Source organism: Anomaloglossus baeobatrachus, chromosome 1 (genome assembly GCF_048569485.1).
Source record: "Anomaloglossus baeobatrachus isolate aAnoBae1 chromosome 1, aAnoBae1.hap1, whole genome shotgun sequence".
Classification (NCBI taxonomy): domain Eukaryota; kingdom Metazoa; phylum Chordata; class Amphibia; order Anura; family Aromobatidae; genus Anomaloglossus; species Anomaloglossus baeobatrachus.
The window spans coordinates 746,572,699-746,597,972 of NC_134353.1; the positions used below are offsets into that span (position 1 = coordinate 746,572,699).

Below are 25,274 nucleotides of genomic sequence, written 5' to 3' on the forward strand. Positions count from 1 at the left end.
TTCAATGGGGCGAATGGGGGGTGATTTGAACTTTTAGGTTTTTTTGTTTTTTTTTAATTTTTTAAAACTTATTTTTTTACTTTTTTTTTTTATTTTACTAGTCCCCCTAGGGGGCTATTGCGATCAGCATTCCGATCGCTCTGCAGTATCTGCTGATCACAGCTGGAAGGCTGTAAACAGCAGATACGCTGTCTTTCTCTTTTGCTGTGCCCCGGGCACAGCGAAAGTGAAACCAATTCATGTGTAGTACAGGAGTCATCACATGACCCTGTACTACCATGACAACTATCGGGAGTCACGTGATCGCGTCACGTGACTTCCGGTTTCGGCGGTAAGTAAAAACTTTACCGCGATTGCGCTTATAATGGCGCTGTCATGTATTGACAGCGCCATATAAGGGGTTAATCGGCACGAGCAGATAACGATTCTGCTCGTGCCTAGCAGGCACACATCTCAGCTGTGAAAATCAGCTGAGATGTGTGCCGATCGCGGCATGCTGCCGCCGGAGGACCGCGGGCAGTAAGATTATGTCATTTAGGACGTAATTTTACGGCCCGCGGTCGTTAAGGGGTTAAACAAAACAAGAAAAAAACATTTTTGCTTTTGTCGCCATTTTCCAAGACCCATAACATTTTCAAGTTTCGGGGGCTTATTTTTTTTTGGGACCTGAGCTTACGTTTTTGGGGTAGATACAATGTTTTGATCAACCTATTACAAGGTTGCGAACGACAAAAAAAAAAAATAAAAAAAAAATGTAATTCTGGGGTTTTGATTTTTTTTTCCCCTCGTTACACCATTATAGTGAATGGATTAATTCCTTTTTTATATTTTCCTAGATAGGACTTTTATGAACCCAGTAATACTAAATATATGTATTTTTTATTGTTTTATTTTTAGTGCGGTATAAGGAAGGCAATATGATTTTTTTAGGGGTGGGGTGGGGGGACGAGTTTTTTTTTCTCCACTTTTTACTGCATTAAATACTCCTCTTATGGTACCTGAACTTGTGATCATCTAATTGCTAGTGCTATACATAGTGGTGCATTAGCATTAGTGAAGACAATTACATAATTAACGCAACATGCTTCATAAAAAAGTTAAAATAAATTGAACACTTATAAATTGGGATTGCAAACCTTCATCCTCCTCGTCTATTGGTTTTGTCACACGGATCCTTTTCTGTTCTCCCTCTAGCCCCGATTCGGGAGGTTCCTTCCTCTTCACCTTTAAAGTTAAACATTTATACTCTAATAATTATATTTATTACATAATTATAATGGACATTTTTAGGAATATCCGCATTTATCAGCCAAACCTGTTATCATGTATTTAGATCTATAATCATAAATGAGGCTCAGGTGAAGACAAGATATTGACCTCAATAAGAGGAATATGGATCAACTACCTAGTGGCAGCTCTGGTGAACCTAGGTGTAAAAAGGATCAGAGATATTAGCAATTTAATATTTGGTAGCTAATGAGCTAAATAAAAAAAAAAAATTAAAAAGTTGGGCGCTTTCTGAGAATTCAATGGGGCATGTACTTATTCCTGTATGATGCTTACCAATCATAAGCAGTCAACAACACTCAAAGGAAAGAACATGCTCCCACCATGGACAAGAGTAGGTTTCCCAGTGTGTGAGAGGTAAGGTTACAGCCATGGACTCCTGGTCTAACCTCCTGCATGATTAGAAAAAAGAGAATTTTGTTTACTTACCGTAAATTCTTTTTCTTATAGTTCCGTATTGGGAGACCCAGACCATGGGTGTTTAGCTTCTACCTTAGGAGGACACACAAAGTACTACACTTAAAAGTGTAGCTCCTCCTCCTGAGCTTATACACCCCCTGGTGAGCAGACCCAGCCAGTTTAGAGCAAAAGCTGAAGGAGAATAGCCACCCACAAGTAGAACAGAGCAAAAGCCGGAACAACCGGAGACTCTGTCCACGACAACAGCCGGTGATAACACGCGGAACAAGAAAATTGCCAACAGGCAACAGGGAGGGTGCTGGGTCTCCCAATACGGAACTATAAAGAAAAAGAATTTACGGTAAGTAAACAAAAATCTCTTTTTCTTTATCGTTCCTTTGGGAGACCCAGACCATGGGACGTTCCAAAGCAGTCCCTGGGTGGGAAATAAACCGAAAAAAGGCAAGAAGTAGGCAGAACCTAACTTCACAAATGGGCGACAGCCGCCTGAAGGATGCGTCTGCCCAAGCTCGCATCTGCCGAAGCATGAGCATGCACTTGGTAGTGCTTCGAAAAGGTATGCAGGCTAGTCCAAGTGGCAGCCTGACAGACTTGTTGAGCCGTAGCCTGGTGCCTGAAAGCCCAAGAGGCACCAACAGCTCTGGTCGAATGTGCCTTGATCCCCGGCGGGGGAGGCACCTGAGAACTCTGGTAGGCGTCCGAAATGGTCGATCTAATCCAACGGGCCAAGGTCGGCTTAGAAGCAGAGAGGCCCTTGCGCCGACCTGTGGTTAGCACAAAAAGAGAAGTGCACCGCCTAAGAGCAGCGGTGTGAGACACATAGATCCGGAGCGCACGCACCAGATCCAGAGTATGCAGCGCTTTCTCAAAGCGATGAACAGGAGCCGGACAAAAGGAAGGTAGGGTAATGTCCTGGTTAAGGTGGAAAGGAGAGACCACCTTAGGAAGAAAATCCGGAGTCGGACGGAGAACCACCTTGTCTTGATGAAAAACTAAAAAGGGTGACTCCGAAGAGAGCGCGGCCAAATCAGAGACTCTCCTGAGGGAAGTTATGGCCACCAGAAAAACCACTTTCTGTGAAAGACGATGCAAAGAGACCTCCCTAAGAGGCTCAAAGGGGGGTTTCTGCAAAACCGTGAGAACTAAATTAAGGTCCCAGGGATCCAAGGACTGCCGGTAAGGCGGAATGATGTGAGACGCGCCTTGCATGAAGGTGCGGACCTGAGCCAGCCGAGCGAGACGCCGCTGGAACAGAACTGACAGAGCTGAGACTTGTCCCTTGAGAGAGTTGAGGGACAGTCCTAGCTGCAGACCAGACTGTAGAAAAGACAGACGGGTCGGCAAGGAGAATGGCCAAGGAGGATGGTCAGTAGAACGACACCAGGACAGGAAAATTTTCCAAGTCCTGTGATAGATCTTAGCGGAGGAAGACTTACGGGCCCGAGTCATAGTGGAGATGACTTCAGGAGGGATACCAGAAGCCGTCAAGATCCAGGACTCAAGAGCCACGCCGTCAATTTGAGAGCCGCAGAATTCAGGCGGAAAAACGGACCTTGTGAGAGTAGGTCTGGACGGTCCGGGAGATGCCACGGAATCTCTACGGACAGATGGAGCAGGTCTGGATACCAAGCTCGCCTGGGCCAGTCCGGTGCAATGAGGATGACTCGACAGCCCTCCGTTCTGATCTTGCGCAGAACTCTGGGCAAGAGAGCTAGAGGGGGAAACACGTAGGACAGACGAAACTGGGACCAGTCTTGAACCAGTGCGTCCGCGGCGAATGCCTGAGGGTCGTGGGAGCGAGCCACGTAAACGGGAACCTTGTTGTTGTGACGGGATGCCATTAGGTCCACGTCCGGAGTGCTCCATTTGCGGCAGATTGACTGAAACACTGCCAGGTGCAGGGACCACTCGCCACCGTCCACGGTTTGACGGCTGAGATAATCTGCCTCCCAGTTTTCCACGCCTGGGATGTGGACTGCGGATATGGTGGACTTGGAGTCCTCCGCCCATTGAAGAAAATATTACCTTAATAGGGCATGATATACATTATCTATTCAGCCCAATGAAACAGCTAGGATATGCTCAATAGCCCTCCTTGTTCTTGTTGAGAACAAGGAGGGCTATTGAGCATATCCTAGCTGTTTCATTGGGCTGAATAGATAATGTATATCATGCCCTATTAAGGTAATATTTTTTTCTGTCAGAGAAGATGGGTGAGATATGAGACCCTGCTTCTGTCAGATGATAAAAGGCAACTTGAGGTAAAAAAATCGGATATATTTAGGTAACTACACTACCCCTTGATTATGAGGGTATTGGATATCTGACTTTTCTTTCTCTAATATGGTTCTATATACCTATTTGAATTGAATACTCAACTTGCTTGTGTCCGTCTATCTGTGTGGTCACTATTCACGGGTGAAAAATATTTTAGACCTTGAGTCATTTTAAGAAATAGTATTTATAGTTAAATTTTAAATATTATTACCAATTGCTGCATATCTATCTATTCCTGGTAATAACCATTCCTAATCTCCGTCCATTGAAGAATGCGTTGTACCTCCAACATCGCCAGGCGGCTGCGTGTCCCGCCTTGGTGATTGATGTAGGTAACCGCTGTCGCGTTGTCTGACTGGACTCGAATGTGCCTGCCCGCCAACAGGTGGTGAAAAGCTAGGAGAGCTAGAAGCACGGCTCTGGTTTCCAGCACATTGATTGAAAGGGCTGACTCGGACGGAGTCCAAGTGCCCTGTGCTCTGTGGTGGAGATATACCGCTCCCCAGCCGGATAGACTGGCATCCGTGGTGAGAATCACCCAGGACGGGGCCAGGAAGGAGCGCCCCTGGGACAGGGAGAGGGGCCGAAGCCACCACTGAAGAGAGCTCCTGGTTTGTGGCGACAGAGCCACTAACCTGTGTAAGGAGGAAGGCCGCTTGTCCCAACAGCGGAGAATGTCCAGCTGCAGGGGGTGCAGATGGAACTGGGCAAAAGGGAACAGCCTCCATGGACGCCACCATTTGACCCAGCACCTGCATCAGACGCCTGAGGGTATAACGGCGGGGCCTCAGCAGAGAGCGCACCGCTAGCTGGAGGGACTGCTGTTTGACTAAGGGCAACTTCACAAGTGCCGTCAAGGTCTCGAACTGCATCCCTAGGTATGTGAGACTCTGGGTCGGAGTCAGAGTGGATTTGGGCAGATTGACCAGCCACCCGAATTGAGCTAGAGTGGAGAGAGTGAGCGAGACACTCCGCTGACAGTCTGCGCTGGATGAAGCCTTGACTAGAAGGTCGTCCAGGTAAGGAATCACTGCCAACCCCTGGAGGTGCAGAACTGCAATCACTGCTGCCATGACCTTAATGAAAACCCGAGGGGCCGTGGCCAACCCAAAGGGGAGAGTCACGAATTGGAAGTGATCTTCTCCTACTGCAAAACGTAGCCAACGCAGGTGTGACACTGCAATTGGCACATGCAGATAGGCATCTCTGATGTCGATGGATGCCAGGAAATCCCCTTGGGACATAGAGGCAATGACTGATCGCAGAGACTCCATGCGAAAGCGCCGCACCTGAACATACTTGTTGAGAAGCTTCAGATCCAGGATGGGCCAGAAGGTACTGTCCTTTTTGGGAACTAGGAAGAGATTTGAGTAGAAACCTCTGAACCGTTCTCGGACGGGAACCGGTACAATTACTTCATTGGCCTGTAAGGCTGCCACGGCCTGTGAGAAGGCGGCGGCCTTGGAGCAGGGGGTAGTTGAGAGAAAAAATCTGTTTGGCGGACTGGAAGAGAATTCTATCCTGTAGCCGTGGGAGATGATATCTCTCACCCACTGATCGGAGACGTGTTGAAACCAAGCGTCGCCAAAGTGGGAGAGCCTGCCACCGACTAAGGACGTTGCTGGAGCGGGCAGAGAGTCACGAGGAGGCTGCCTTAGTGGCAGCAGCTCCTGCGGTCTTCTGTGGACGCGCTTTTGTGCGCCAGTTGGATTTCTGGTCCTTGGCTGAGTTAGCGGACGAGGCCGAGGGCTTAGAGGACGACCAGTTGGAGGAACGAAAGGAGCGAAACCTCGACTGATTCCTACCCTGGACAGGTTTCCTGGCTTTAGTTTGAGGCATGGAAGTACTCTTCCCGCCAGTAGCTTCCTTAATAATTTCATCCAGCTGATCTCCGAACAGCCGGGACCCAGCAAAAGGGAGCCCAGCAAGGTACTTCTTTGAAGAAGCATCTGCCTTCCACTCTCGAAGCCACAAGATTCTGCGGATAGCGAGAAAATTAGCCGAAGCCACCGCAGTGCGGTGAGAAGCCTCCAGCATGGCAGACATGGCATAGGATGAAAAGGCCGAAGCTTGGGAAGTTAAGGCAACCATTTCGGGCATAGATTCCCTGGTGAGGGAATGCATCTCCTCTAGAGAAGCAGAGATGGCCTTGAGAGCCCACACTGCTGCAAAAGTCAGAGAAAACGCGGCCCCCGCCGCTTCATACACGGATTTGGCCAGAAGGTCAATCTGGCGGTCAGTGGAATCCTTAAGGGAAGTGCCATCAGCCACCGACACAACGGTCCAGGCTGCGAGCCTAGACACCGGAGGGTCTACCTTTGGGGACTGAGCCCACTCCTTGACCACCTCAGGTGGAAAGGGAAAACTGTCATCAGAACCACGCTTTGGGAAGCGCTTGTCAGGACAGGTCCTGGGCTTGGTCACAGCGGCCTGAAAACTGGAGTGGTTAAAGAACACACTCTTTGCTCTCTTAGGCAAGGTAAACTGGTGCTTTTCTGCCAGAGAGGGTTGCTCCTCTGATACTGGCGGATTGAGATCCAGTACAGAATTAATGGAAGCAATCAAGTCACTAAGATCTTAGTCACTTTCGGACAGATCAATGGGGCACATGGAGTTAGCCTCCGAGCCCCCTGTAAAGGCATCCTCCTCATCCAGCGAGTCAGCTCTGGAATCAGAGCCACGGGAGGAGGAGGGAGAGGGAACCCTGCGTCTCTTCTTAGAAGGACGGGGTCTGGGCCCTGATGATGAATCCTCTGTGAGCTCCGGTCCTGAGAGAGCCCTAGCAGCAGAGGCACCCTGTGAAGGGGGCTGATGCATATTCATCAACTTCCTGGACAGAAGTCCCATGGACTCAGCAAAAGACTGGGAGATAGACCTAGAAAAGGATTCTACCCAAGCCGGGGGTTCAGCCACAGGAGCAGGAGCAGCCTGAGAAACCACTGGGGAGTGTCCCTCCCCTGTACAGAACGGCCGCCGGGAGGAGCCGAGCCTGTCCCTCTGCATGAGTGACATACGAGGACAGTGAAACAGAAACTAGGCCTCCGGCGAAGCCGGGGCCTAAATTTGAGCGGCGAGGCCGACGCGCAGGCACCATCGGCGCGGTTCTCAGGCGACAGCTAGAGAACCCGCCGGAAATGTCAGTAAACACAATAAGCACACTCTCCCCCAACAATAAAGTACAGGGACCCCGAAATCTAAACGTCTCAGGTACTTAGCTGCTGAGACGCAGGGCCAAGTCCCTGGGGATGAGTGCTCCGGTCCAGCAGGGTCCTGAAGGGCTGCGGATGGAGACCGGTCTCCTGCCAAGCATGGAGACCGTGCTGGCTCCCACTTCAAGCCAGAGCCCAGGAGGGATGGTGAAGGAGCACGGCATGTAAAGTCTCCAGCCTAGGAATCAACCTTACAACACCGGCGACACAGTGGGGTGAGAAGGGACATGCCGGGGGTCCAGACGTCAATCTCGTTCCAAAAGGAAAAAATCATATGAGAATGCATGTGTGGATGTATGCCTCCTGAACACAAAGCGATAAACTGGCTGGGTCTGCTCACCAGGGGATGTATAAGCTCTGGGGGAGGAGCTACACTTTTAAGTGTAGTACTTTGTGTGTCCTCCGGAGGTAGAAGCTAAACACCCATGGTCTGGGTCTCCCAAAGGAACGATAAAGAAATGCTGGGAGTGCAGCACACATGTAACATCATCCAGATAAGGACACAATAGGGGAAGGGCAACATAGCTGAGTTTAGCTGTGTCACTTATAAACCTTTATAATCAGCTTCTCCTCCTCTCCTAGCCCTGTAAGCCCTGCTGCACTACTCTCAACCCACACTGTCTGGAGAAGAGAGATCATTGTCCGTATAAGGGAGCAGGCCTTATAACTCATACGACAATCACATCGCAATACTTGGACTGGCCGGCGGCTCTCCTGACCTCAGTGCGATAGATACATAGAAATACATGGTCACAATCAGGTCAGTGAAGGCACCAGTTAGTCCAAGCTTTGCAATGAGATCGTCGTCCGCATTATACGGCCATGTGACTGCACCCTAACACTTTTGTCTGTTGTGCTCAACTTGTACTCGCTTTTAAGTGAGATCAGAGCAGGCATTACATATCACACAGGGAAGGCGAGATATGCAAGATGTAATGACACCCAGCTCTGTCTTCACAGTAGAGTTATATCAGCACAGCAGACAAGTGTGATTACTGGAACGCTCAGTAATCAGGAGAGCTTATAGATGGGTTAATGTGATACAGTTAAATTCAGCTGCACCACCCTCCCCCCGCCTACTTACTCACGCAGGAGGTTAGACCAGGAGATTAGGGCTGTCAGGTCATTATACATCTCAGACCCCGAGAAATCTGCTCTAAGCTACGGTGGGGGCGGGTTCTTTATATCTTGGAATGTTGCTGCTTGCTTACGATTGGTCAGCATCATACAGGAAAAATGAATTACACTCCCTAGTGAAAACTTTGATAACACCCACTTGGAGTTGAATTATCTTTTTTATAATTATTAGGAGCCTAATACTTTAAATGCTAATATTCACATAACAAAGAGGCGAAATTAAAGAAAATTCAATAAACATTTTAGTCCATTTTGCAGCCACTATTACATCCTGTGTCCAGTTCTACATGAAAATTTTGCTGAAAGGGCCTCTTTAAGGCTGCTTTCACACATCCGGTTTTTGCTGTGTGGCACAATCTGGCTGTTTGCAGAAAAAACGCAACCGTTTTTTTTTTGCCGCCGGTTGCGTTTTTTCCGCATAGACTTTTATTAGTGCCGGATTGTGCCGCATGGCCTTGCGTTCGGTCCGGTTTTTGACGGATGCGGCGACCGGATGGAACGTTGCCTGGCACGTTTTTTTTGTCCGACGAAAAAAAAACGCATCGCGCCGCATCCGGCCGAAGCGGTGCTTTTTCCAATGCATGCCTATGCGCCGGATACGGCACTATGCGGCAAAAAAACGCATCCGGCCGCCACATGCGTTTTTATGCACTGTGCATGCTCAGTAGTGTGCCGCAACCGGCAAAAAACGGACGGGCCGCATGTAAAAACTTATGCAAAGGATGCGGTTTTTTCGCCGCATCCGTTGCATAGGTTTTAGAGCCGGATTTAGCCGCACTGCTAATCTGCTAATCCGCACTGCTAATCTGTATGCTTTTTACTGCGAATTGTAGCAGTTTTGCAGCACATGATTTTTATCTTCACCTGCACTTGTGCAAAACTGCTGCAATTCGCAGGAAACTATGAGTGCGTATGGCTCTTGATCATGTAATTAATGTGACTCAATCTCATTGTACACAGGCACCCTGAAAAGGAAAGAAAACAAGAAAATCAAAGCATCAACTTCTGAAACTACCTATTTTGGTGGAAAAAAAGAAGGGAATTTTGTTTACTTACCGTAAATTCCTTTTCTTCTAGCTCCAATTGGGAGACCCAGACAATTGGGTGTATAGCTACTGCCTCCGGAGGCCGCACAAAGTACTACGCTTAAAAGTGTAAGGCCCCTCCCCTTCTGGCTATACACCCCCCGTGGGAGCACGGGTCCTTCAGTTTTAGTGCAAAAGCAAGAAGGAGGAAAGCCAATAACTGTTTCAAAAACAAATTCAATCCGATAAACAATATCGGAGAACGTAAGTTATTAACATGAACAACATGTGCACCCGAAAAACAAATACCCTCAGAAAAACAGGGCGGGTGCTGGGTCTCCCAATTGGAGCTAGAAGAAAAGGAATTTACGGTAAGTAAACAAAATTCCCTTCTTCTTTTTCGCTCCTAATTGGGAGACCCAGACAATTGGGACGTCCAAAAGCAGTCCCTGGGTGGGTAAAATAATACCTCGCGATCGGGCTGTCAGGCAGCCCTTTCTTACAGGTGGGCCACCGCCGCCTGCAGGACTTGTCTACCTAGGCTGGCATCCGCCGAAGCGTAGGTATGCACCTGATAATGCTTGGTGAAAGTGTGCAGACTCGACCAGGTAGCCGCCTGGCACACCTGCTGAGCCGTAGCCTGATGCCGTAATGCCCAGGACGCACCCACGGCTCTGGTAGAATGGGCCTTCAGTCCAGAAGGAGTCGGAAGCCCAGCAGAACGGTAGGCGTGAAGAATTGGTTCCTTGATCCACCGCGCAAGGGTGGATTTGGAAGCTTGCGACCCTTTATGCTGACCAGCGACCAGGATAAAGAGTGCATCCGAACGGCGCAGAGACGCCGTGCGGGAAATGTAGATCCTGAGTGCTCTCACCAGGTCCAACAGATGTAAACCCTTTTCAAAATGGTGAACTGGATGCGGACACAAAGATGGTAAAGTGATATCCTGATTGAGATGAAAGGAAGATACCACCTTGGGAAGAAACTCTGGAATTGGACGCAGTACTACCTTGTCTTGGTGAAACACCAGGAAGGGAGATTTGCAAGATAACGCCGCCAGCTCTGACACTCTCCGAAGAGACGTGACCGCCACCAGAAAAGCCACTTTCTGTGAAAGCCGAGAAAAGGAAATCTCCTTCATAGGCTCGAAAGGTGGCTTCTGGAGAGCAATCAGAACCTTGTTCAGATCCCAGGGTTCCAATGGCCGCCTGTAAGGGGGAATGATATGACAAACCCCTTGCAGGAACGTGCGTACCTTAGGAAGTCGCGCCAGGCGCTTCTGAAAGAATACGGATAGCGCAGAGACTTGTCCTTTAAGGGAGCTAAGCGACAAACCTTTTTCCAACCCAGACTGCAGGAAGGAAAGAAAAATAGGTAATGCAAATGGCCAGGGAGAAACTCCCTGAGCAGAGCACCAAGATAAGAATATCTTCCACGTTCTGTGGTAGATCTTGGCGGAGGATGGTTTCCTAGCCTGTCTCATAGTGGCAACAACATCATGAGATAAACCTGAGGTCCCTAGGATCCAGGACTCAATGGCCACACAGTCAGGTTCAGGGCCGCAGAATTCAGATGGAAAAACGGCCCTTGAGACAGCAAGTCTGGACGGCCTGGTAGCGCCCACGGTTGTCCTACCGTGAGATGCCACAGATCCGGGTACCACGACCTCCTTGGCCAGTCTGGAGCGACGAGAATGGCGCAACGGCAGTCGGACCTGATTTTGCGGAGCACTCTGGGCAACAATGCCAGAGGTGGGAACACATAAGGTAGTCGGAACTGCGACCAATCCTGAACTAAGGCGTCTGCCGCCAGAGCTCGGTGATCGTGAGACCGTGCCATGAAAACCGGGACCTTGTTGTTGTGCCGTGACGCCATCAGGTCGACGTCCGGCATCCCCCAGCGGCGACAGATCTCCTGAAACACGTCCGGGTGAAGGGACCATTCCCCTGCGTCCATGCCCTGGCGACTGAGAAAGTCTGCTTCCCAGTTTTCCACGCCTGGGATGTGAACTGCGGATATGGTGGATGCTGTGTTTTCCACCCACGTCAGAATCCGCCGGACTTCTTGAAAGGCTTGTCGACTGCGTGTTCCCCCTTGGTGGTTGATGTACGCCACCGCTGTGGAATTGTCCGACTGAATCCGGATCTGCTTGCCCTCCAGCCACTGTTGGAAGGCTCGCAGAGCAAGATAGACTGCTCTGATTTCCAGAACATTGATCTGAAGGGTGGACTCTCTCTGAGTCCACGTACCCTGAGCCCTGTGGTGAAGAAACACTGCTCCCCACCCTGATAGGCTCGCATCTGTCATGACCACCGCCCAGGATGGGGGTAGGAACGACTTTCCTTTTGACAATGAGGTGGGAAGAAGCCACCAACGGAGAGAGTCCTTGGTTGCCTGGGAGAGGTAGACATCCCTGTCGAGGGACGTCGACTTCCCGTCCCATTGGCGGAGAATGTCCCATTGTAGAGGGCGCAGATGAAACTGCGCGAAAGGGACTGCTTCCATTGCTGCCACCATCTTCCCTAGGAAATGCATGAGGCGCCTCAAGGAGTGGGACTGGTTCTGCAGGAGAGATTGCACCCCTGTCTGCAGAGAGCACTGCTTGTCCAGTGGAAGCTTCACTATCGCTGAGAGAGTATGAAACTCCATGCCAAGATATGTTAGTGATTGGGTCGGGGTTAGATTTGACTTTGAAAAGTTGATAATCCACCCGAAACTCTGGAGAGTCTTCAGTGCCACGTTCAGGCTGTGTTGGCATGCCTCTTGAGAGGGTGCCTTTATAAGTAGATCGTCCAAATACGGGATCACGGAGTGACCCTGCGAGTGCAGGACAGCTACTACTGCTGCCATGACCTTGGTGAAGACCCGAGGGGCTGTTGCCAGCCCGAAAGGTAACGCTACGAACTGCAGGTGTTCGCTTTCTATAACGAAGCGTAGAAAACGCTGATGCTCTGGCGCAATCGGCACGTGAAGATAAGCATCCTTGATGTCTATTGATGCTAAGAAATCTCCTTGAGACATTGAGGCTATGACGGAGCGGAGAGATTCCATCCGGAACCTCCTGGTTTTTACATGTTTGTTGAGCAACTTTAGATCCAGGACGGGCCGAAAGGACCCGTCCTTCTTTGGCACCACAAACAGATTGGAGTAAAAACCGTGACCTTGTTCCTGAAGAGGAACGGAAGTCACCACTCCTTCCGCCTTTAGAGCGGTCACCGCCTGCAGCAGAGCATCGGCTCGGTCGGGCGGTGGGGAAGTTCTGAAGAAACGAGTTGGAGGACGAGAGACGAATTCTATCCTGTACCCGTGAGACAGAATGTCCCTCACCCAACGGTCTTTGACCTGTGACAGCCAAATGCCGCCAAAGCGGGAGAGCCTGCCACCGACCGAGGATGCGGAGAGAGGAGGCTGAAAGTCATGAGGAAGCCGTCTTGGTAACGGTTCTTCCTGCTGTCTTTTTTGGGCGTGACTGCGTCCGCCAAGAATCTGAGCCTCTCTGATCCTTTTGAGTCCTCTTGGACGAGGAGAATTGGGACCTGCCTGAGCCTCGAAAGGACCGAAAACCAGACTGACCCCTCCTTTGTTGGGGCTTGTTTTGTCTGTGTTGAGGTAAGGATGAGTCCTTACCCTTGGAGTGTTTAATGATTTCATCCAAACGCTCCCCAAACAATCGGTCACGAGAAAAGGGCAAACTGGTTAAGCACTTCTTGGAAGCAGAATCTGCTTTCCATTCTCTCAACCACAGGGCTCTGCGCAAAACCACGGAGTTGGCTGACGCCACCGCCGTACGGCTCGTAGAGTCCAGGACAGCATTAATCGCGTAAGACGCGAATGCAGACATTTGAGAGGTCAATGGTGCCACCTGCGGGGCAGATGTACGTGTGACCGAGTCGACCTGTATAAGCCCAGCTGAAATAGCTTGGAGTGCCCATACGGCTGCGAAAGCTGGCGCCAACGACGCTCCAATAGCTTCATAGATGGATTTCAGCCAGAGCTCCATCTGCCTGTCAGTGGCATCTTTAAGTGCCGCTCCATCTTCTACTGCAACTAAGGATCTAGCTGCAAGCCTCGAGATTGGAGGGTCCACCTTGGGACACTGGGTCCAACCCTTGACCACGTCAGGGGGAAAAGGATAGCGTGTATCTTTAAGCCGTTTAGAAAACCGCTTCTCAGGATAAGCGTGGTGTTTCTGGATTGCATCTCTAAAGTCAGCGTGGTCCAGAAAAGTGCTTAATTTACGCTTGGGATATCTGAAATGGAATTTCTCCTGCTGTGAAGCTGCCTCCTCCTGAGTAGGAGCTGGCGGAGAAATATCTAACATCCTATTGATGGACGCTATAAGATCATTCACTATGGCGTCACCATCCGGTGTATCCAGATTGAGGGCGGACCCAGGATCAGAATCTTGATCAGTTACATCCGCCTCATCACCCATAGATCCGTCCCGCTGGGACCCTGACCAGTGAGACGAAGTTGAGGGCCCCTCATAACCAGCCCGCTTAGGTTGTCTGGGACTGTCGTCCGAGTCAGAATCGTCACCCTGGGGTGCATGTGACACCCCCGGAGCTTGGAAGTGTTCCAGCTGAGGGGGACCAGGGAGCAATGATGCCACAGTGTCCATGGTCTGAGTTACTGGTCTAGACTGCAATGTTTCAAGAATCCTTGACATGGTCATAGACAATCTGTCAGCAAAAGCTGCAAACTCCGTTCCTGTCACCTGGACAGCATTCACAGGTGGTACACCCTGGGTCACGTCCAGCAGAGGCCCCGGCTGTGCAAGTTGCACAGGGGCCGAGCACTGCACACAATGGGGTTCAGTGGAACCTGCCGGTAGAGCAGCCCCACATGCGGTACAGTCAGCATATAATGTCTGTGCCTTGGCACCCTTGCGTTTTGCGGACGACATGCTGTTGCCTCCTTGTAATCTAGGAGGGTATATAGCCGAGAATCACCAGCGACCGTACAGTACAAAGTATTTGCAACACAAAATACACAGTATACAAACGGCACAAGTGGGGGTGAGCCCTTGAGGGCTGCTTACCGCCCGCTGAACAGCGGGTATGAGGCCGTAGAATCCCGTGTCTGGGTCTCCCCGTCTCCCCTCTGCAGCTCAGCGTGCAGGCAGGAATGGCTGCCGACTTTCTGTGAAGAGGGGCGGACCGTGGGCGTGCCACAAAGAGCGGGAAACTGCGTCCTACTGTGCCTGGAGTATGTAAAAACGACTCCAGCCCTCAGCGCTGATGCTCTGTACAGCGTCCCGCCCTCCTCCTGACTGGCAGGTGCGGAGGCGGGAACGAACGAACTAGGCCGCAAAAGCCGGGGACTGTAGTAATAAGCGCGGCCGTGATATATGCACGGCCAGCGCGGAAGTCCCCGGCGCACCACAAGTCCCAGCCGCGTCGCAGTCCCAGCGGCCGGCGCGACCGTTCTCCCTGAGTCTACCCACTCAGCTAAGCTGAAGTGAGGAAATGGCACAAGCGCAGCAGCGCTGTTGTCCCCGGCGCACTAACACACCCAGCAATGCTGCGGTGTGCGCGCGTATGCACGGGGACACAGAGTACCTTGACGGAGCAGGGCCATGTCCCTGACGATACTCAGCTCCATATCCAGCGGCTTCTCCAGGGGCTGCGGATGGAGCACGGTCTCTGTGCCTGGAGACCGGTAAAATCCCACTTCGCCCAGAGCCCTAATGGGGATGGGGAAGGAATCAGCATGTGGGCTCCAGCCTCCGTACCCGCAATGGGTACCTCAACCTTAACAAGCACCACCGACAAAAAGTGGGGTGAGAAGGGAGCATGCTGGGGACCCTTGTATGGGTCCTCTTTTCTTCCATCCGACATAGTCAGCAGCTGCTGCTGACTAAATAGTGGAGCTATGCGTGCGTGTCTGACCTCCTTCGCACAAAGCAAAAAACTGAAGGACCCGTGCTCCCACGGGGGGGTGTATAGCCAGAAGGGGAGGGGCCTTACACTTTTAAGTGTAGTACTTTGTGCGGCCTCCGGAGGCAGTAGCTATACACCCAATTGTCTGGGTCTCCCAATTAGGAGCGAAAAAGAAAATAAAGATTTGATGTGCATTTTACTATTTACAAGAATAAAAAGCCTTTAATGTACACATTAAAGGCTATAGGGTATCTTCACAGGTGCAATCAACTTGCAAAATAGTCTTTATTTAAAAATTCTCTTTTTTTACTCCAGCTACCATGCTCACCCATGTATAACTAGGGGTAGAAACTTAACACATCATTTGTAACTTGATTCTACAGCTTTCTTCCAAAGCATCTGCCCTATACATCCTGCTAGAATAAAAAATGCTGTGCTATAAAAGCCCAGAATTATATTACAATATTTAGTTACCTTGAATGAGGGAAGACGAATTGCACCACGCAAACCAATGCCCAATCCTATGCCTTCAAAGCCCAGTCCTTCTCCCTTGTTCCAGCTCTCTAGCAGGCTTGATGTTATTTGGTCCCTTGGCTTTGGTTTCTCTTCGTCTTTGCCATCCCCGGATTTTACTGGTGTCAGAGATTGCTGTTATAAAGGAAGGGGAGATTGTAGAAATGGTAGTCACTTATGAATTTTACCATGTTGATAAATGCTAGTAGAGAAAGGCTAAGTTCACATTTCCGTTGTTTTGCATCAGTCACATGCGATGCTTGACGCATGTGACTGATGCGTTGTACAATGGATGACAACGGATGACAAAGAAAAGAATTTCATTGTCGGACTCCGTTGTGTGCGGGGGGAGGAGTTCGGGGGCGGAGCTGAGGACGTTAGTGCCGCGGTCTGCATGGCTGGGGACAGGTGAGTGTGTGTGTGTCTACATGCGTGTGTACATGCGGAGTGCGGGAGGAGGCAGAGCCGAGCGGGGCCGTGGAGCTGAGGACGTCAGTGCCGTGGGGACTGCAGAGCTGGGGACAAGTGTGTGTGTGTGTGAGTGAGAGAGTGTGAGTGTACACATGCGGAGTGCGGGAGGGGGCGGAGCCGAGTGGGGAAGTGTCGGCCTCCTTGCACACTGCATCCAGGGTAAATATCGGGTAACTAAAAGCAAAGCACTTTTTGCTTGGTTACCCGATATTTATCTTGGTTACCAGCATACACCGCTTAGCCCTGGCTCCCTGCACCCGTAACCACTGTAAATATCGGGTAACTAACCAAAGCGCATTGCTTGGTTACCCGATGATTTATCCTGGTTACGGGGGCAGGAAGCCAGAGAGAGCATGCGCAGCAAATTCCTATGGATCGCGCTGCTCAAAAAACGTTGCAGGCTGCGTTGCTCCCGCCCGGCGGTCAGTTAAAAAACGACTGACCGCGACGCAGCGGATGCAACGCAGCATCATCAGTCACAATCCATCACTAATAAACGTCTATGGGGAAAAACAGGATTCCTGCAAAATATTTTGCAGGATACCGTAATTCCTCTAGGCGACGGATTGTGACTGATGCAAAACAACGGAAGTGTGAACTTAGCCAAACATGGCATCTACTTGTTGCCTCTAGAGAAATCATGCACATAATGCATATTCACATAATGTGCGCACCAATTAAATGTAGGTTTACTTAAGTTAAGAGCACACTATAGACATGGCTGTAAATCTATCAGCCAACCTCCTCTGAAAACCGCCTGTAATCTATAAATTACAGGCTATGAGAAAACAGCATGCTTCTGGATTTTTAATTATTTTTCATTGGGATGATCCAACCATTTATAGAAGTTTCCTTCTGAGCGTTGCTTAGTATTTGGAGAGAAGCAGTGGTACACCAGACAATTGTGGATTAGATAAGACAGTGAAAATAAGATTTATTTTTTTTTCGGGTAATGCAAAAGATTTGATGCTGTAAAGAAACACAATGTGACAGTTTGTTGATATATAGGTCTGTATACAGGAAAAGCCTGCTGCACTTACCTTTGCTAAACGCTCCTTTTTATCCCACCACTCATCGAATGCCCTGAATGCCACAACCTCGACCATTTTGCGGTTAAGATCTCTTTTCATTATGGCTTTTAGTTCCTTTACAATGACCAAGAGCACGCCATCAACTGTCGCCTTATGTGGATCCTCCTTCTTGGGCTCATAGCCTGGAGGTGGCACAGATGGGTCAAACTTTGGAAAAGGTGGCCAAGGCTGACCCCGTGTGATATGCGCAGACATGGCGAAGGGACGGTACGGATGCTGGCCAAATTGCATGGAGTTCCCAAAGAAGTGATGGTAAGGGTATGAATTTTGCCCCTGCATCATGCGGCTGAGCATTTGAGTCTGCATCTGAAAGGACATTGGCATTCCACTCCACTGGGTCCCAAGAGCACTCATCATGTCACCTTGAATCACGGGAAACATACCTTGATGGAATGGTGGTGGGGGAGGCAAAATATGTGGTGGAGGTACCCCAGGAGGGGCAGGTAATGGAGGAGGTGGTACAGTGACTGAAGGGTGGGTTGGTGGAGGAGGTGGAGGTAGAGGAGGTGGCATGGGAAACCCAGGCTGTGGTGGTGGAGGAGGTGGCGGTAGAGGGGGAAATCCAGGAGGCATAATAGGCATAACAGGAGTAACTGCTGAATTTATAACAATAGCTTTGGCACAATCTTCACTATTGGGAGAAGCATTCATTTCATCATCTGAAATCTCCATGTCCTCTCCAGAAGAATGATGATCCTGTGTAAGCAGATAGGCATCAGTTAGTATTACTCTGGTATTATACAGTGAGGATTGTCTAATTACTAATAAACCATACATTAGCAGTCAAATAACTCTACACCTGCAATCTCCCAGCAGTTGCAAGATAAAAACTGAATAACAGCAATTAATGACATCACCTCTCATTCATGGTCAGAAATCTAACGTTTCACTTTGTGTGAGCCGAGAGCAGCTGGTCCCTTTTGTTGTATGTGCACAAAGCACAGAGGCCGCACCACAATGTGACTACAAACTGCTCCAGCTACTCCATGTGATGCTCATACAGCACCGTGCACATGGCTGCAACGGCCCAGAAGGTCAGCGAAACCTGAGACACTGTAGCAGCACTGCAGTATATGACTTGCTGACAAATTGCGTGTGTACAATATCGTTTACCGACATAAATGTACAAGAAATCTTAAGAGCGCAAAATTATTTTACACATACAGCTGGCATTTAATAGATTTTGACACTTCCCATTTATGGATCAGCAACATACCAATGCCAAACGTGAACAATCTTGGTATCTTAAGCGGGCTTTACACGCTACGATATATCTTACGATATGTCGTCGGGGTCACGTCGTTAGTGACGCACATCCGGCATCATTTGACGTATCGTAGCGTGTGACCGCTACGAGCGAGTGTGATCGTGCAAAAATACCTCACCTTATCGTTGCTCGTTGACACGTCGCTCATTTTCAAAAAAAAAAATCGAACGTCCTTCTGCGCGCCGGTTGTTCATTGTTCCCGAGGCAGCACACATCGCTCCGTGTGACACCCCGGGAACGATGAACACAGCTTACCTGCGTCCCACCGGCAATGCGGAAGGAAGGAGGTGGGTGGGATGTTTCCGTCCCGCTCATCTCCGCCCCTCCGCTTCTATTGGCCATCCACTGTGTGACGTCGCTGTGACGCCAAACGTCCCTCCCCCTTCAGGAAGAGGATGTTCGCCACCCACAGCGAGGTCGTTCGGGAGGTAAGTACATGTGACGGGGGATTACAACATTGTGCGACACGGGCAACAAATTGCCCGTGCCGCACAAACGATGGGGGCGGGTGCGATCGCAAATGCGATCGCATGATTAATTGCAGCGCGTAAAGCAGGTTTTAATGCTCCATCTGTCCCCATGGTGTCAGGTTCCAGCCCACAAACCCCCCAAGTAGCAGAAAAAGAAAAGCCTTAAGTACAAATATCCATTGTGCAAAAAAAAAACAAACCAAAAATTAGCGCTTTAATCCACTGAATCATGCAACATGCAACCCTTATATAGGGCTTTTCCGATTTTTTTTATTATTTTATTTTATTGTAAATTAGCTTCTGTGTAGATTAGAACAGGTTAAATGGAATCTGTCAGCAGACGTTTGCCATGTAAGCTGAAGGCTGCAAGGGTTTAAAACATAGAATTCAGGGATGCCTGTCTTGTCAAGGTCCAATCTGTTGTTTATTTGCTTTGTTTGTATAACCAGTAGGACTTCTTGCTCGGACTACAATGTCACGCGCATGGCAGTCGGCACACTCCTCGTCTGATTGACACCTCACTGTCAATGTACAATCTCTATTGAAAGACTGGTGTGGGTGAGACAGCTCTCTCAGCTCTGTTCATGCTAAATCTAAAAATTCTGACTGTGTAAGAACGGCTTACCCTTTAATTAAGGGATACAAGATTGGATTCAGGATCTCTTTGCCTACATCATGCTGCTCTCAGATGAGGTAGCAAAAAACAAAAAAACAAAAAAAAAAACCCCGGTTGGCAGATTCCCTTAAAAAGGGTTGTTACTAGTTTTATATTTAAGACCAATATATTATAGCTAGCGGCACAATATACGGCACCCTACCAGTCATTCGCTCCTGTTATTACCTCTGGTGCTGGCTGGATGTAAACCGTACATTGAGCAGAACACCGCAGCTCAGAACAACCTGTAGAAGCTGATGAGGGGCACTGCAGATCAGCTCCATCTGAAGAGAAGACCTGCTGACCTGCCCCAGCAGCAGCCACAACACATTGTACAGAGCTATGGCGCTCCGCTTCATACACTGGTTACATTTGGGCGGCAAGAGGTGATAACAGCTAATTGTGGGGAAACAGATTGTGGGACAGCCCTGCTCATCTTTTATTGATGATCTTTGCTAAGGATTGGGATATCATGTGAGGACATCCATGTTAAAGTGAACCTGTCAGGTTCAATATGCACCAACGACCACAAGCAGTTCTGGGTGCATAATCCCTACCAAACAGTCCCAGCCTATAGTAGCATAGATAAAGGGATCTTTAGAAAAAGTATTTCTAAAGATCTTTTATCATATGCTAATGAGCGCGGGGACTAGTTGCAAGGGCGTTACTTCCCTTGACTAGTTGGCCCCCTTCGCATGTAAGCCTGCCCCTGTGGGTGTGCTAACATGCTAATGAATGCGCAGCGTCAGAGAATGATCGCGCTTACCTCTCTTCTGCCATCGTGTCTAGGTCCTGGATTTCAGCTCAGTGTGCATGATTCGGTCATGCGCACTACGAGTTTGAAGCCATGACTCATACACCTGGCTTCAGAATGCACATAACTGAAAGTCCGGGATCATGCGCACTGAGACTTGGATGCAATGGCAGCAGAGAGGTGAGCGTAACAATTCTCTGACGCTGTACATTCATTAGTGTGTTAGTACGCCCACAGGGGCGGGCTAACATGCTATGTGGGCCAACTAGCCAAGGGAAGTGACTTTCCAATGCATTGCATGGGGGGAAAACGCAGAAAAACGCAGAAAAGAATTGACATGTCCATTTTTTTTTTTTTTAAGCTCAAAAACGCAGCTTAAAAAAAAAAAGTTGTGTGCGGACAGCAAAAATGAAAACTCAGACTTTGCTGGGGAAGCAAAGTCATGCAGTTTTGAGGCCAAAAGCGCACCCGAAAAACGCCGCGAAAAACGCACTGTGTGAACTTACCCTTATTTTGCTTGGTTTTCTACAACTGCCTGTGAAGAAACACTGGCTCAGCTCTTTCATGAGTCCTCACTGTTGCTTCACTCTGTGCTGCTTTTTTATATACATGCAATACTGTAGTTTATTAATTGGCCTAATTAGGAGAACATACTGGCTATATACATCAGTTTGGACAGGCCAACCAGGAATTATAGGTACAAAACCATTTTTTAAGGGATTTTAAGGTCTGAAATGAACACACAGTGACTGCAGACTGCTGAACCATGACCCCATATATGCGATTTACATATATAAAGTGCCCTTTGTGTCTCAATAGAAGAGAATTGAGAGACGTTGGATGAGACTAGTAAAGGCCACGTCACACTAAGCAACATCGCTAGCAACATCGCTGCTGAGGCACGACGTTTGTGACGTAGCAGCGATGTTGCTAGCGATGTTGCTGTGTGTGACATCCAGCAACAACCCGGCCCCTGCTGTGAGGTCGCTGGTTGTTGCTGAATGTCCTGGACCATTTTTTAGTTGTTGCTGTCCAGCTGTGAAGCACACATCGCTGTGTGTGACAGCGACAGAGCAACAACTGAATGTGCAGGCAGCAGGAGCCGGCTTCTGCGGACGCTGGTAACCAATGTAAATATCGGGTAACCAAGAAGCCCTTACCTTGGTTACCCAATATTTACCTTCGCTACCAGCGTCCGCCACTCTCACGCTGCCAGTGCCGGCTCCCTGCTCTTTGCACATGTAGCCACAATACACATCGGGTAATTAACCCGATGTGTACTGTGGCTAGGAGTGCAGGGAACAGGGAGCCGGCAATGGCAGTGTGAGAGCGGCGGACGCTGGTAACGAAGGTAAATATTGGGTAACCAAGGTAAGGGCTTCTTGGTTACCCGATGTTTACCGTGATTACCAGCGTCCGCAGAAGCCGGCTCCCTGCTGCCTGCACATGTAGCAGAGTACACATCAGGTAATTAACCCGATGTGTACTGTGGCTAGGTGTGCAGGGAGCCAGCGCTAAGCGGTGTGCGCTGGTAACTAAGGTAAATATCGGGTTGGTTACCCGATATTTACCTTAGTTACCAAGCGCAGCATGCTTCCACGCGTCGCTGCTGGCTGGGGGCCGGTCACTGGTTGCTGGTGAGATCTGCCTGTGTGACAGCTCACCAGCAACCCGTGTAGCGACGCTAGAGCAATCCCTGCCAGGTCAGGTTGCTGATGGGATCGCTGGAGCGTCACTTAGTGTGACGGTACCTTTAGTATGGCAATAGCATACATGAGGTTACATGACTGCCCACTCAACCGAAGTATTCAGAGGAATCATTACAGTATGCACATTGCACACTATCACAATTCGGCCGTCTGTAGTCACAGAGTGACTATTCATTTCAGAATAGAGTACCTCTTAAAAGTTAACCTCTCAGGTCCAATATGGACCTAGAACTACGAGCAATTGTGTGTGCATATTTCTAATCCCTGCCTAAATGTCCTTACATCAAGTAGCATAGATAAAGACATCAGTGGAAAAAGTATTTCTACAGATCCTTTATGATATGCTAAGGAGCGCAGGGACTAGTCGCAAGGGCATGATTTTCCTCCGACTAGTCCGCTCTCAGCATCTTAGCACACCCCTGTGGGCATGCCAACATGATATTCAAAGCTCATTGACTAGCGTCATCAGCGGTGACGCGCGTGCCTGTGTCCGTTGTCACCACCTCAAACACCAGTACTTCCGGCCATGCGCACTATGAAGCCGGGTGTATATGCCCCAGCTTCAGAAAGGTCCAGTGCGCATTACCGATAGTGCTGAGACTTCTGTTCATGTGCAATGAGCCTAAGCACGGTGTCTGAGGCGGTAACAACAGACACAGGCACACACGTCACCACTGATGACGCTGGGAAATAGGCATTGAATAGCATGTTAGCACGCCCATGTGGGCTTGCTAACAGGCTAAGAGGTCGGACAAGTCAGGGGAAAGAACCCCCATGCGACTAGTTCCTGCGCTCATTGGCATATCAAAAAGGATCCTTAAAAATACAGAGATATCTTTAGAAAAAGTATGCTACTATAGCCTGGGACAATTAGGCTTGGATTAGCAATATGCACCCAGAACTGATTGTGGTTCTGGGTGCATATTGCACATGACGGGTTCCCTTTAAATACAATCCTTCTACAACATAAGCAGCATATACTGTTTACACCAGGTGAGGTACTTCTGACAATAATTATGCAGATATAAATAATCTAGTCACATGACCACTGGCATGTTTACATGGGATAAATCAGGAACAAGTGTTCTCTATTTTTCGACCTGAATTTGTCATTAAATCAGTCACTAGAATGATAGAGAGTTTGTCAGGTAGCTGCAGGTTATGAAAACCTCTAAAGATACTCCTAAATAAAATAGGAAATAAACGCAAATAAAACAGTGGTCGTTAAGGGGACTTATTGCCTCATCGCCATACTACCACGGTGATTGTGAATAAGAGAATAGCACCCCACCCCCACCCCAAGAACCCCACGGCCGAAAATCCCAAGGGTGACAGGTATATATGACAGCTGACACCTGCGGGTATCAGTCTTGACCGGTGTTGTAACTGATTGGGGCTGATACTTAATATCTAAGTGGTTAAGGCCGGTTTCACACATCCTGCTTTTTGCCGGTTTGCCGGTTCCGGCGCACGCCAGTACAGTGTATACAGTACAGTGGCAGCGCGACAAGCTCCGGTCACATGACAGCATGTGACCGGAGCATGTGACCCGGAAGTTACAGTGCTGCAACTGTACTGTATACACTGTACTGGCGTGCGCCGGAATCGGCAAACCGGCGAAAAGCCGGATGTGTGAACCCGGCCTAAAAGGGGTTTAAAAAACCTCATTTAACAGGTTCGTCCCCCGCGATCGTAATTGCGAGTGCTGATCATTGCCATGGTACCCTGAGGTCATCTAATGACCCCGAAGTATGGTGGTCTGTTAGATCCTGATATAAACTGGGTCTTACAAGCATAGTCAGTGAATCACTGACAGGTCTCATGTGCTGCTCTGATCAAGCTAAAAGAATATGTCACAAAAAAAAAAAAGGGGGAATAGAAAAATCACAAAAAAGAAAAACTTTTGCATTAAAATAAACAAATACAAAGAACACATAATTGGTATCGCTGTGTCCAGAACAACCCAATCTATAAAAATGTCACAATATTACTTCTGTATGGTGAAATGCTGCGGGCTGTGCAGAGGAGGGCCCAGATGCTCACTGCGGCCTGTGACGCTGTCCTGGGGCTGCGGGCACTGCACTGCCCTGGGGCAGCGGGCTCTGTGTCACGGTCCATTCTGAAGATGTCAGCGGTGCGGACTTCAAAGAAATGGAGGCTTGAGTCAGCGCATGTGCAGACTGAGTTATCGGCTCAATGCCAAGCAGAGATCTGCACACACGCCGACTCTGGGCGCCATTATTTGAAGGCCTTACCGCCGACATCTTCAGCATGGCCCGTGCTTCACCGCCCGCCATACAGAGCCTCGCCCTGCCTCCTGTGACCCCTCTCCACCACCCCCTCGGTAAGCTAAATTTGAATTTTAAGACGTACCCCTCATTTTCCTCCCAAATTTTTGGGAGGACAAGTGCGTCTTATAATCCGAAAAAAATGGTTTTATATTATATATATACACACATACATACATACATACATACATACATACATACATACATACATACACATATATACACACACACACACACACACACACACTTTAATATTTTTTTTCAACTTTTACATTTTAAAATTAACAAAATAGGAAAATGGGTCAATGAAAAGTTTTGGCCCCCTGCATGGTTAGTACCTATAGCCAGACAAAAAGCCACATGGTCTCGCCTTAAGGTCTCGCAATGGTTATACTGGAATAGGGCATAAGTAGGCCCCCCAGAATTATCAAGGGACAGCACACTCCAAACAACATATAACAGAGACAAAAAAAGGAGTAACCATGTGCAATGAAATTAGTTTAATTACATATGTAAAAAAAAATAGTTGCAAGGACATAGAAGCATGGGATAGGAACATACACCAGGGTCCTGTGAACCAAAGAATAGCTAAAAGTAGGACTCATACAAAACCCGGAAGAAGCTGTTTTTCATACCGCGAAACGGCCGGCGGAGACTCGGAGGTCCCCTCCTGAACTGCCTCCCCGGAACCCCCTTTGTCTTGGGTAAGCCCTTATCTCTCGACTCAATATTAGTTGACAATTGTACTGCTCATTGAGGCTGGTGATTCTACCTATATAGGTCCATTTTTACCTTATCTCACCGCCTGTGATCCTTTCT

At 49.0% G+C, this 25,274-nt stretch overlaps 1 protein-coding gene across 1 annotated transcript in view; it reads right to left on the reverse strand.

Moving 5' to 3' along the window:
• Nucleotides 1-25,274, reverse strand: part of SETD1B (SET domain containing 1B, histone lysine methyltransferase) — a 132,344-nt gene that overhangs the window by 70,554 nt on the left and 36,516 nt on the right. The window contains exons 7-9 of the mRNA XM_075323366.1: nt 17,262-18,008; nt 15,712-15,885; nt 1,137-1,224 (exon numbers count right to left, since the gene is read on the reverse strand). Of these exons, the coding sequence (XP_075179481.1) occupies nt 1,137-1,224; nt 15,712-15,885; nt 17,262-18,008 (1,009 nt within the window). The remainder of the gene's footprint in view (nt 1-1,136; nt 1,225-15,711; nt 15,886-17,261; nt 18,009-25,274) is intronic.